This window comes from Saccoglossus kowalevskii, chromosome 9 (genome assembly GCF_978046115.1).
Source record: "Saccoglossus kowalevskii chromosome 9, keSacKowa6.1, whole genome shotgun sequence".
Taxonomy (NCBI): Eukaryota; Metazoa; Hemichordata; class Enteropneusta; family Harrimaniidae; genus Saccoglossus; species Saccoglossus kowalevskii.
In genome coordinates, this window is record NC_140649.1 from 6,600,165 (window position 1) to 6,614,060 (window position 13,896).

The following is a 13,896-nucleotide window of genomic DNA, read 5'->3' on the forward strand; positions in this document are numbered from 1 at the left end:
TTAACTTAGTGAGATTGTAATATATAGGATTTCCATTATATACAATGAGAAATTCTATATATACCATATCATGATCAGCAGTGTAAAATCTGTCCCGAACTGCCTTAAATATAAAATCTTCCAAAACATCGGTGGCGATTCCAATTTGTGCCATATTCTACATGTGCATGTTCATGGCCTCATTTATTGTTTACTGTATGATGTGGTCAGATATTTAGACAATAATTGTTTGATTAATTTTAAGAAGCAATACTGTATCTTAAGTTATAATTTGAAAATAGTTCATTGTTATGAACAAATATAGTAGTGTAATTTCGTTAGTGCTTCTTTCTAGTTCCTATGACATGCATCAAAATAATATTAAAATGATAGCAATGGATTAAGCAATTGCAATATAAAAAATGGGGCTACTAAAATCATTAACATGTTGTATTTTTAAATATTGTGCTTTCAGGCGAAGAGGCAGCACCAGCACTGATGGAGGGTAAGATGGAACAGATTATAATTTAAAAAAAAAAAACATTTTACAGGAGAATTAAGTGGGTTTTTTAATCTTTGAAATGCTTCAGTGAGGAAATATATTTGTGATGCTATAGATGCTGACGAATTTCAGTAATTATTATTTAATGTTTAGTAAACTTTAATATATTTTTCATTTTTCGGAAATATCAACACTTTAACAATCAATATAAATTGTGATTGTTCCAAGTTACCTCCACCTCTAATTAACAGTATTGGACGTTTCGTATTTTTATTACAATCTCAACAGTAACTCCTTATCCGTTGTTAATACAATATTTCGAATGTTGTCTTAGTCTTTGAGGCGTACACGTATTTGAGCTATTACATCACAAGATGGCAAGTGTTCGTCAAAGGTTATACAACAGCAACATGTTTTAATTTTAAATTACGATTTCATTTATTTGTTGAACAGAAATTAACCTTTGCGATAATAATCCATGCATTAACGGAGTGTGTATTCAACTTGAAGATAGTTATGAGTGTCAATGTAACGATGACTTCACGGGAAGAAATTGTGAAACACGTAAGTCAACATTGTTGGCCAAACATTACATATACTATCATATATCTAGCACTTGAGAACAATATATGGTTAATAGTTAATTGCCCTGCAAATTAACTGTCATTTTGCGTAGCTTATTCAAACCACTGTCAATACGTGTTTCTTCCTAGCCCCCCTGCCTTTTGATTGTGACGTCATTCACACTTTTTGTGTGGCTCGTCAAATCTAATCATTCCCAGATGATTCAGGCGCGCGATGCTCTGCACAATCTATATTGAATAGCTAATGTACTGCACGGTAACAAAACATGAAACAAGTCATTCTCGTGTGTGTGTGGGTGGATGACTATATTTTGTTAGTATATGTGTGTTTTGTATGTCAAGCTATTGTAATCTACTTGTATCAATCCCATCTGTTCTAGCTACACCGTTCTCATTTATTCCTCAAATATCGGTTGTAATATGTGATCGCGTTCATGTACATGTTCACTGCCTCTTACCATTCGATCCCTTCCTTTTAAGCCATCCTCAAACCCTGTCATTCAAATCCATGTGCAAATGACGGCGAATGTGTTGATAATTCGCATAGTTATGCATGTAATTGTGTGACTGGATACGAAGGACATAACTGTGAAACAGGTAAGTGAAGTATCCCCAATCATCAGTCGTTGAAACTGGTGGTGTATCGGCTTATGAACCATTTACTGCGGCAATAAGCCTACTCTTTTCGCAGTCAAACCATTTTTTACATTCTACTCCATCCCAGGAGTACTTAATCCATGGTTTCCAACTCATGTAGAAATTAGTTCACGAATGTGGTTATTTACATGTGTGTAATTCGTGATTATATGGATATAATTCTCAGGTATAAATATGTATATTTATGTGTGCCACAATTTTTCTTTGCCTGTACTTTCTTTCCATCCTAGTAGTTCCCAAATCATGTGACTTAAACACGTGTGCAAATAGCGGTGAATGTTTCCATGATCAATTGTATGCAATTGTGTTACTGGATAGTTCTTGAGTGTGAAATAAGTAAGTTTTATCGTACACATTAGAAACCGCATAAGATTATATATACATTGATATGCGCATTTACATATATATCCGACCACATGTAGCTATATTCAAACTCCTTTTTTTCTACGGAATCCATTCCATTCAAGCTATACACATGCCATACTTAAATTTATAAATTTAAATTTTTGTATGTGTAGTTGGTTATTATGGGTTTTAAGTTTAGTCAGTTCTTAGTTTAAACTAAATAACTCTCTATGCAATTGTCCAAGAATAAATAATGTTTTCTACCTGCCCCCTTCCAATCTTTCCAATCCAGAAATATCTAAACCATGTGACTCAAATCCATGTGAAAATAGTGGTGAATGTGTTGATAATTTGTCCACTTATGCGTGTAATTGTGCAACTGGATATGAAGGTCGTAATTGTGAAAAAGGTAGGTTTGATCATATTCTTTGGTAATCATATATCAATTTATATACAACTTTGTACATGTAGCTATATCTAAACTCTTTTTACCTTCCAAACCCTTTTCATTCCATTTTATTCTAGATATACTCAGACCATCCTCAAATTCATGCACATGATTGCCTATAACTTTGTGTGTTGTTGGTTATTAAGGGTTTAACGTCTTAGTCAGTTCTTAGTTTAAACTAAATACATCCCTGAATAATAATCTAAAAATAAAAAATGTTTTCTACCACTCGCCTTTCACTTCATCCCATCTAGAAACACCCAAACCCTGTGACTCAAATCCATGTGCAAATAACGGTGAATGTGTTGATGATAATATGGATAGTTATGAGTGTAATTGTGTTGATGGATATGAAGGTCTTAATTGCGAAATAGGTAAGTTTGATCATCTTCTTTGGTAATCATATAACTTGTTATATACATCGATGTGATAGTTACAAATGCTAAAAAACCTTTGGGAATTTACGTATAAATTATATCGCTATATCCAAACTCTTTTTATCTTCCAACCCCTTCATATTCCATTTCCTTCCAGCTATACTCGTACCACACTCAAATTCTTGGACACGAATTTCTATGATTGTATGTGTAGTTGGTTATTAAGGGTTTAACGTCTTATTTGTTCCCCAGTTGAAAATAATACCTCCCTATAAAATAACCCAAAGATAAAAATATTTTACCTCTTCCCTTTCACTCCATCCCTTCTAGAAATACCCAAACCCTGTGACTCAAATCCATGTGCAAATAACGGTGAATGTGTTGATGATAATATGGATAGTTATGAGTGTAATTGTGTTGATGGATATGAAGGTCTTAATTGTGAAATAGGTAAGTTTGATCATATTCTTTGGTTATCATATAACATGTTATATACATTGATGTGATAGTTACAAATGCTAAAAACCTTTGGGAATTTACGTATAAATTATATCGCTGTATCCAAACTCTTTTTATCTTCCCAACCCTGTTATATTCCATTTCTTTCCAGCTATACTCGAACCACACTCAAATTCTTGGACACGAATTTCTATGATCGTATGTTTAGTTGGTTATTAAGGGTTTAACATCTTATTTGTTTCTCAGTTTAAAATAATACCTCCCTGTCGAATAACCCAAGAATAAAAAATATTTTACCTCTTTCCTTTTACTCCATCCCATCCAGAAATACCCAAACCCTGTGACTCAAATCCATGTGCAAATAACGGTGAATGTGTTGATAATATTATGGATAGTTACAAGTGTAATTGTGTTGATGGATATGAAGGTCTTAATTGTGAAATAGGTAAGTTCGATCATATTCTTTGGTTATCATATATCATTACATATACATCGTTGAGATAGTTACAATTGCTAAAAAAAACTTTGGGAATTTTCATAAATTATATCTTATATGGTTATATCCAAACTCTTTTTATCTTCCAAACCCTTTTCATTCCAGCTATATTCGAATCATATTTATATTCATGCACACGATTATCTATGATCGGATGCGTAATTCGTTATCAAGGTTATATCATCTTATTCGGTTCTCAGTTTAAACTAAATACCTCCCTGTATAATAACCCAAGAATAACAAATATTTTACCTCTTTCCTTTCACTCCATCCCATCTAGAAATACCCAAACCCTGTGACTCAAATCCATGTGCAAATAACGGTGAATGTGTTGATAATAATATGGATAGTTATGAGTGTAATTGTGTTGATGGATATGAAGGTCTTAATTGTGAAATAGGTAAGTTTGATCATATTTTTTGGTAATCATATAACATATTATATACATCGAAGAGATAGTTACAAATGCTAAAAACCTTTCAAAATTTACATATGAATTATATCGCGTGTAGCTATATCTAAACTCTTTTTATCTTCCAAACCCTGTAATATTCCATTTCTTCCCAGCTATACTCGAACCACACTCAAATTCTTACACATGATTGCCTATAATTTTGTCTGTAGTTGGTTATTAAGTGTTTAACGTCTTAGTCAGTTATTAGTTTAAACTTAATACCCCTCTGTTTAATAACCAAACTTTAAATAATACGTTCTATAACTCGCCTTTCAATCCTTCCCGTCTAGAAATACCCAAACCCTGTGATTCAAATCCATGTGCAAATGGCGGTGAATGTGTTGATAATAATATGGATAGTTATGAGTGTAATTGTGTGTCTGGATATGAAGGTCTTAATTGTGAAATAGGTAAGTTTGATCATATTCTTCCAAACCCTTGTATATTCCAATTCTTTCAATCTATACTCGAACCACACTCAAATTCTTGGACACGAATTTCTATGATCGTATGTGTAGTTGGTTATTAAGGGTTTAACGTCTTATTTGTTCCTCAGTTTAAAATAATACCTCCCTGTAGAACAACCCAAAAATAACAAATATTTGTCCTCTTGCCTTTCACTTCATCCCATCTAGAAATACCCAAACCCTGTGACTCAAATCCATGTGCAAATAACGGTGAATGTGTTGATGACAATATGGATAGTTATGAGTGTAATTGTGTGTCTGGATATGAAGGTCTTAATTGTGAAATAGGTAAGTTCGATCATATTCTTCCAAACCCTTGTATATTCCATTTCTTTCAATCTATACTCGAACCACACTCAAATTCAATGATCGTATGTGTAGTTGGTTATTTGTTGGTTCTTCGTTCAACTAGATACCTCCTTGCTTAATAACCTAGTATACAAAATGCATTCTACCACTCGCCTTTCAATCCATCCCATCCAGAAATACCCAAACCCTGTGACTCAAATCCATGTGCAAATAACGGTGAGTGTGTTGATAATAATATGGATAGTTATGAGTGTAATTGTGTTGATGGATATGAAGGTCTTAATTGTGAAATAGGTAAGTTTGATCATATTCTTTGGTAATCATATAACTTGTTATGTATATACATCGATGTGATAGTTACAAATGCTAAAAAATCTTTGGGAATGTACATATACATTATATCCCATATAGTTAAATTTGAATTCTTTTTATCTTCCAAACCCTTTTTATTCCATTTATTCTAGCTTTACTCGGACCATTTTCAAATTCATACACATGACTGCCTACAATGTTTTGTGTTGTTGATTATTAATGGTTTAACGCCTAGATTGGTTCTTATTTTAAAAATAATTACCTCACTGATTAATAATCTAAAAATAAATAATACTTTCTATCACTCGCCTTTCAATCCTTCCCGTCTAGAAATACCCAAACCCTGTGACTCAAATCCATGTGCAAATAACGGTGAATGTGTTGATGATAATATGGATAGTTATGAGTGTAATTGTGTTGATGGATATGAAGGTCTTAATTGCGAAATAGGTACGTTTGATCATCTTCTTTGGTAATCATATAACTTGTTATATACATCGATGTGATAGTTACAAATGCTAAAAAACCTTTGGGAATTTACGTATAAATTATATCGCTATATCCAAACTCTTTTTATCTTCCAACCCCTTTATATTCCATTTCCTTCCAGCTATACTCGTACCACACTCAAATTCTTGGACACGAATTTCTATGATTGTATGTGTAGTTGGTTATTAAGGGTTTAACATCTTATTTGTTCCTCAGTTGAAAATAATACCTCCCTATAAAATAACCCAAAGATAAAAATATTTTACCATTTTCCTTTCACTCCATCCCATCTAGAAATACCCAAACCCTGTGACTCAAATCCATGTGCAAATAACGGTGAATGTGTTGATATTAATATGGATAGTTATGAGTGTAATTGTGTTGATGGATATGACGGTCTTAATTGTGAAATAGGTAAGTTTGATCATATTCTTTGGTAATCATATAACTTGTTATATATATACATCGATGTGATAGTTACAAATGCTAAAAACCTTTGGAAATGTACATATACACTATATCCCATATAGTTAAATCTGAATACTTTTTATCTTCCAAACCCTTTTTATTCCATTTTATTCTAACTTTACTCGGACCATCTTCAAATTCATACACATGACTGCCTACAATGTTTTGTGTTGTTGATTATTAATGGTTTAACGTCTAGATCGGTTCTTATTTTGAAAATAATTACCTCACTGATTAATAATCTAAAAATAAATAATGCTTTCTACCACTCGGCTTTCAATCCTTCCCATCTAGAAATACCCAAACCCTGTGACTCAAATCCATGTGCAAATAACGGTGAATGTGTTGATAATAATATGGATAGTTATGAGTGTAATTGTGTTGATGGATATGAAGGTCTTAATTGCGAAATAGGTAAGTTTGATCATATTTTTTGGTAATCATATATAATTATATACATCGATGTAATAGTTACAAATGCTAAAAAACCGTCGGGAATTTACGTATAAATTATATCGCTATATCCAAACTCTTTTTATCTTTCAAACCCTTTATATTCCATTTCCTTCCATGCTATACTCGTACCACACTCAAATTCTTGGACACGAATTTCTATGATTGTATGTGTAGTTGGTTATTAAGGGTTTAACATCTTATTTGTTTCTCCGTTTAAAATAATACCTCCCTGTCGAATAACCCAAGAATAACAAATATTTTACCTCCTTCCTTTCACTCCATCCCATCTAGAAATACCCAAACCCTGTGACTCAAATCCATGTGCAAATGGCGGTGAATGTGTTGATGATAATATGGATAGTTATGAGTGTAATTGTGTTGATGGATATGAAGGTCTTAATTGTGAAATAGGTAAGTTTGATCATATTCTTTGGTAATCATATAACTTGTTATATATATACATCGATGTGATAGTTACAAATGCTAAAAACCTTTGAAAATTTACATGTGAATTATATCTCGTGTAGCTATATTTAAACTCTTTTTATCTTCCAAACCCTGTTATATTCCATTTCTTTCCAGCTATACTCGAACCACACTCAAATTCTTACACATGATTGCCTATCATTGTGTCTGTTGTTGGTTATTAAGTGTTTAACGTCTTAGTCAGTTATTAGTTTAAACTTAATACCCCTCTGTTTAATAACCAAACTTTAAATAATACGTTCTATCACTCGCCTTTCAATCCTTCCCGTCTAGAAATACCCAAACCCTGTGACTCAAATCCATGTGCAAATGGCGGTGAATGTGTTGATAATAATATGGATAGTTATGAGTGTAATTGTGTGTCTGGATATGAAGGTCTTAATTGTGAAATAGGTAAGGTTGATCATATTCTTCCAAACCCTTGTATATTCCATTTCTTTCAATCGATACTCGAACCACACTCAAATTCTTGGACACGAATTTCTATGATCGTATGTGTAGTTGGTTATTAAGAGTTTAACGTCTTATTTGTTCCTCAGTTTAAAATAATACCTCCCTGTAGAATAACCAAATAATAACAAATATGTTTCCTCTTCCCTTTCACTTGATTCCATCTAGAAATACCCAAACCCTGTGACTCAAATCCATGTGCAAATAACGGTGAATGTGTTGATAATAATATGGATAGTTATGAGTGTAAATGTGTTGATGGATATGAAGGTCTTAATTGTGAAATAGGTAAGTTTCATGTTATACTTTGGTAATCATATAACATGTTATATACATCGATGTGATGGTTACAAATGCTTACAACCTTTGAAAATTGTCATATGAATTATATCGCGTGTAGCTATATCTAAACTCTTTTTATCTTCCAAACCCTGTTATATTCCATTTCTTTCCAGCTATACTCGAACCACACTCAAATGCTTGGACACGAATTTCTATGATCGCATGTGTAGTTGGTTATTAAGGGTTTAACATCTTATTTGTCCCTCAGTTTAAAATAATACCTCCCTGTATAATAACCCAAGATTAAAAAATATTTTACCTCTTTCCTTTTACTCCATCCAATCCAGAAATACCCAAACCCTGTGACTCAAATCCATGTGCAAATAACGGCGAATGTGTTGATAATAATATGGATAGTTATGAGTGTAATTGTGTGTCTGGATATGAAGGTCTTAATTGTGAAATAGGTAAGTTTGATCATATTCTTTGGTAATCATATAACATTATATATATACATCGATGTGATAGTTACAAATGCTAAAAACCTTTGGAAATGTACATATACATTATATCCCATATAGTTAAATTTGAATTCTTTTTATCTTCCAAACCCTTTTCATTCCATTTTATTCTAGCTTTACTCAGACCATCTTCAAATTCATACACATGACTGCCTACAATGTCTTGTGTTGTTGGTTATTAATGGTTTAACGTCTAGATCGGTTCTTATTTTAAAAATAATTACCTCACTGATTAATAATCTAAAAATAAATAATACTTTCTATCACTCGCCTTTCAATCCTTCCCGTCTAGAAATACCCAAACCCTGTGACTCAAATCCATGTGCAAATAACGGTGAATGTGTTGATAATAATATGGATAGTTATGAGTGTAATTGTGTTAATGGATATGAAGGTCTTAATTGCGAAATAGGTAAGTTTGATCATCTTCTTTGGTAATCATATATAATTATATACATCGATGTAATAGTTACAAATGCTAAAAAACCTTTGGAAATTTACGTATAAATTATATCGCTATATCCAAACTCTTTTTATCTTCCAACCCCTTTATATTCCATTTCCTTCCAGCTATACTCGTACCACACTCAAATTCTTGGACACGAATTTCTATGATTGTATGTGTAGTTGGTTATTAAGGGTTTAACATCTTATTTGTTTCTCCGTTTAAAATAATACCTCCCTGTCGAATAACCCAAGAATAACAAATATTTTACCTCCTTCCTTTCACTCCATCCCATCCAGAAATACCCAAACCCTGTGACACAAATCCATGTGCAAATGGCGGTGAATGTGTTGATGATAATATGGATAGTTATGAGTGTAATTGTGTTGATGGATATGAAGGTCTTAATTGTGAAATAGGTAAGTTTGATCATATTCTTCCAAACCCTTGTATATTCCATTTCTTTCAATCTATACTCGAACCACACTCAAATTCTATGCTCGTATGTGTAGTTGGTTATTTGTTGGTTCTTTGTTCATCTAGATACCTCCTTGCTTAATAACCTAGTATACAAAATGCTTTCTACCACTCGCCTTTCAATCCATCCCATCTAGAAATACCCAAACCCTGTGACTCAAATCCATGTGCAAATAACGGTGAATGTGTTGATAATAATATGGATAGTTATGAGTGTAATTGTGTTGATGGATATGAAGGTCTTAATTGCGAAATAGGTAAGTTTGATCATCTTCTTTGGTAATCATATATAATTATATACATCGATGTAATAGTTACAAATGCTAAAAAACCTTTGGAAATTTACGTATAAATTATATCGCTATATCCAAACTCTTTTTATCTTCCAACCCCTTTATATTCCATTTCCTTCCAGCTATACTCGTACCACACTCAAATTCTTGGACACGAATTTCTATGATTGTATGTGTAGTTGGTTATTAAGGGTTTAACATCTTATTTGTTTCTCCGTTTAAAATAATACCTCCCTGTCGAATAACCCAAGAATAACAAATATTTTACCTCCTTCCTTTCACTCCATCCCATCTAGAAATACCCAAACCCTGTGACTCAAATCCATGTGCAAATAATGGTGAGTGTGTTGATAAAAATATGGATAGTTATGAGTGTAATTGTGTAGATGGATATGAAGGTCTTAATTGTGAAATAGGTAAGTTTGGTCATATTCTTTGGTAATCATATAACTTGTTATATACATTGATGTGATAGTTACAAATGCTAAAAAACCTTTGGGAATTTACATATAAATGATATCGCTATATCCAAACTCTTTTTATCTTCCAAACCATTTTATATTTCATTTCCTTCCACCTATACTTGAACCACACTCAGAATCTTGGACACGAATTTCTATGAACGTATGTGTAGTTGGTTATTAAGGGTTTAACATCTTATTTGTTCCTCAGTTTAAAATAATACCTCCCTGTAGAATAACCCAAGGATAAAAATACTTTACCTCTTCCCTTTCACTCCATCCCATCTAGAAATACCCAAAACCTGTGACTCAAATCCATGTGCAAATGGTGGCGAATGTGTTAATAATACTTCACATAGTTATGTTTGTAATTGTGTTACTGGGTATGAAGGTCTTAATTGTGAAATAGGTAAGTATAGTCGTATTCTTTGGTAACCATATAACGTTATATATAACGAAGTGATAGTAATATCTAAATGCAATTGCGTAATAATGAATAATGCTTTCTACCTCCCACCTTCCAATCTTTCATATCTAGAAATACCCATACCTTGTGACTCAGTGTGAATGTGGTTGAATAGTTTGTGTGTAATAGTATTACTAGATATAAAGTCCCATAAAATATTTTCAAAGTGATGATTACAGCTTTCCCCATGTGAACATCTGGGCTTTTATGGGAATTTGCTGATAATTAAGGGTATGTATGTACTTGGTGATGCAGTGATGTTAAACATTTATATAATAACCCATGCTTGTGAGGACAATATCACGATTTGTTGCCTGCCCAAGGGATGGTGTTCATGACCATAATATTATATCGAAGCCGAAGGCGAGGGTATCATCAATATTATGGTTATGACCAACAGCCCAAATCGTGATATTGCCCGAATGACCATGTGTTATTTATTTTATCACATCAAAAAGACATCCACCATGACAATCACAGCTACCTAACGTCACTCACACCCTCTCTCCCACAAAATAACAACACTTATATTAGAAGTATGCAATATAATTTGTTATCTATTATAACAAGTTTCGCATTACTCAATAACATACATACAATGTTTGCTGAAAAAACTACGATATACACGCAGTAAATGTTATTTTCAGTCACGGATAATCTTTTTTGTGACCGTGTTTCAGCAGTGAGAATCACTCAAATTATCGTGAATAACATTTTTGAAATGAATTGAAATATTCTCAAACACAAGTTGTTTGATCACGCGTCAGATAAAAATTTCAAATTGCCGTGGAAGTGACTAAAATTACTTTCTCACTTAAGGATCACACCTTTTATTCACAAGTCACACAGATTCTGGACGTTTTCGGTTAGCATCGGCGTGGAACGCGTAGAAATGCTCACAGCGTAGAACGCGCGGCTGCCACATTTCAATGACGGATTAATAACCATTCTGGCACGTTCGCTATCTATTTCGGATGGCTAAAGTTTCTTCAAAACCTTGAAAGCAGGCCCGAAAACAACAGCGGCCGGGGCATCACCAGTGCAGCGAACGACAATGTGTCATCCATGTGATATACCATGTAATATCCATTTTTATTCAATGTCATGTGACCGAGTATCTACCAATCACAAATCAATGAGACGCCTTACAAAAGTACAGTACAAGCAAAATTAAGCATCCCAACCAAGGATTGGCTTTCCTGTAAGGCTGCCTTTTTGCACGCACGAAACTGCTGAATTATAGATATGCAACATTATTTGTCACGTGCTACATGAGCTTGATCAAAACAAGTAACAGTAACAGGGCCCTCTATTTTATCCTCGACTAATGGAACTCCCACTTCATTACAGAAATATTCTTTGTACATTAATAAAACCCATATTAACAAATACGATATCATCCAAAATATGTAGAACTGTTCATCCACTCCAAAGCAGGGCTAAAAGCTTTAAAATTCCACCACATTGGTAAACATTTATCTTCATGGAAACGTTCTTGCCACAAATTATGATCAGATTGTCACAATGAGATAATATTAAATGTAAAAAAATGGCATTGTATTAACTGTATCCAGAACAACATTAGCAACGACTGTTGTAGTTGCCAAGATGTTTGTACAACTTGTAGGTGTGGGTGCAGTTGGGGGCATCGCAACTGACATGGTAACTTGAACTATAAGCATAGAGTTGGCTTGGTTGACAAACTTCTCAAGTACTGTCGAATTAGATTGTTGAATAAGAGTTGCCGTTTCTGTAAATGTGTGTGATACTGGGTTGATTCACTGGTATTCCTAGTCTCTTGTTTATTTTTGTGGTGTTGCGTTTCAATAAAATAAAATATGGGAGTACCTCGGTTTCCGCGGTAAACCCGTTTTCGGTATTTATACACTCCCATGATATTTTGTTTTATTGAAACCAAACACCAAAACTAAACAACAGACTGTATGCAAATCTATGGTATACCATATGAGACTGTATAGGAATGCACAGAAACAAACTAAACTGATTAAATGAAGTATAAGTTTATAGAAAACAGAAACTCCCCCTATCAAATAGATTCAGAATCAAGCTATCTGCAACATAAGGTAATTAAAAGCATAAACACTCCCGTAACTCCACATTCAATCAACTGAGATACATTGGCACATAGTAACTATATACCCTTGCCCTAACATTTGCTGATCTTAATAACGTACGAGTAAGAGTGTCTCCAAACACTTCGATCTATTAGCTAATTTGTTCAATGAATATGGTAACATTATAGTTAGAGAGAAATTCCATAAGCCAATATTCTTCCAAAACATTCATCTAAGGCAGACTGTAAAGTAGGATTTAAAATGTCTACCCTAACATTGTTACTGCGAAACTGTGTAATGGTTATACTCTGTTCATGACTTGACTGACAATTACTTGTTTCACCCTGAATTTTCTATGCATTTGATGAACGATGTCTACCATTGTACCTGAGATTTGCAATGAGTCAATAAAAAAATCACACAAATCATTTGTTCCTAACAATCATATCCCGGCTCCCCACGCCATGGCCAGAAATCGCCAGAGACTATACTGTCAACACCACGGAACTAAACATCCTTTGACTCAAATTGTTTGCGACACATTATATTCGCATTGGTAGGCGTTTTGCATAAGAGTGTCCTAACATTTTTTGGCCGTGAACATACTTCACTTTGTATGTAATAAAATCGAATTAAACAAATGAGACCGCGGCAGTCTACAAATTCAAATCGCTTCTAAGAATGAAATTTAAGTTAGATACTACACAAAATAACCGTGATTTAAATTTTGGAAGTATAAGGTTACGGAAATATTTTAGATGGAGCGAAGTTCAATTAAATAAAATGATTATTATCCCAACAATTTGCCATACTAAGAAATACATTTACACTTCTGTGGCATCTGCCTTGAAGAAGAGTGACGTCACATCACGCAGATTAAAGAGTGACTTCCCTCTACGCATATCAGCATCGTTGCGTTTCTGTCACAAATATTATTACTCTAGTAATACGCTATATCGGAAGGATCGACATGAGTTTGACTTTAATATTTACCTATGATTTACTTATAGCGATACCTAAACCTTGTGAGCCTAATCCGTGTGAAAATGGAGCACAATGTGTAGATTTGGATGATATATACACGTGTGATTGCATGGATGGATATGAAGGCCCGAACTGTGAAACAGGTAAGTGGACT

At 33.5% G+C, this 13,896-nt stretch overlaps 1 protein-coding gene across 1 annotated transcript in view; it reads left to right on the forward strand.

The window, feature by feature from the left end:
- LOC102805334 (uncharacterized) overlaps positions 1 to 13,896 on the forward strand; it is a 90,495-nt gene that overhangs the window by 59,469 nt on the left and 17,130 nt on the right. The window contains exons 79-96 of the mRNA XM_085503551.1: positions 455 to 484; positions 935 to 1,045; positions 1,546 to 1,662; positions 2,360 to 2,476; positions 2,770 to 2,889; positions 3,223 to 3,342; positions 3,677 to 3,796; positions 4,128 to 4,247; positions 4,592 to 4,711; positions 4,937 to 5,056; positions 6,173 to 6,292; positions 6,641 to 6,760; positions 7,094 to 7,213; positions 7,907 to 8,026; positions 8,368 to 8,487; positions 8,834 to 8,953; positions 9,286 to 9,405; positions 13,769 to 13,885. Of these exons, the coding sequence (XP_085359677.1) occupies positions 455 to 484; positions 935 to 1,045; positions 1,546 to 1,662; positions 2,360 to 2,476; positions 2,770 to 2,889; positions 3,223 to 3,342; positions 3,677 to 3,796; positions 4,128 to 4,247; positions 4,592 to 4,711; positions 4,937 to 5,056; positions 6,173 to 6,292; positions 6,641 to 6,760; positions 7,094 to 7,213; positions 7,907 to 8,026; positions 8,368 to 8,487; positions 8,834 to 8,953; positions 9,286 to 9,405; positions 13,769 to 13,885 (2,052 nt within the window). The remainder of the gene's footprint in view (positions 1 to 454; positions 485 to 934; positions 1,046 to 1,545; positions 1,663 to 2,359; positions 2,477 to 2,769; positions 2,890 to 3,222; positions 3,343 to 3,676; positions 3,797 to 4,127; positions 4,248 to 4,591; positions 4,712 to 4,936; positions 5,057 to 6,172; positions 6,293 to 6,640; positions 6,761 to 7,093; positions 7,214 to 7,906; positions 8,027 to 8,367; positions 8,488 to 8,833; positions 8,954 to 9,285; positions 9,406 to 13,768; positions 13,886 to 13,896) is intronic.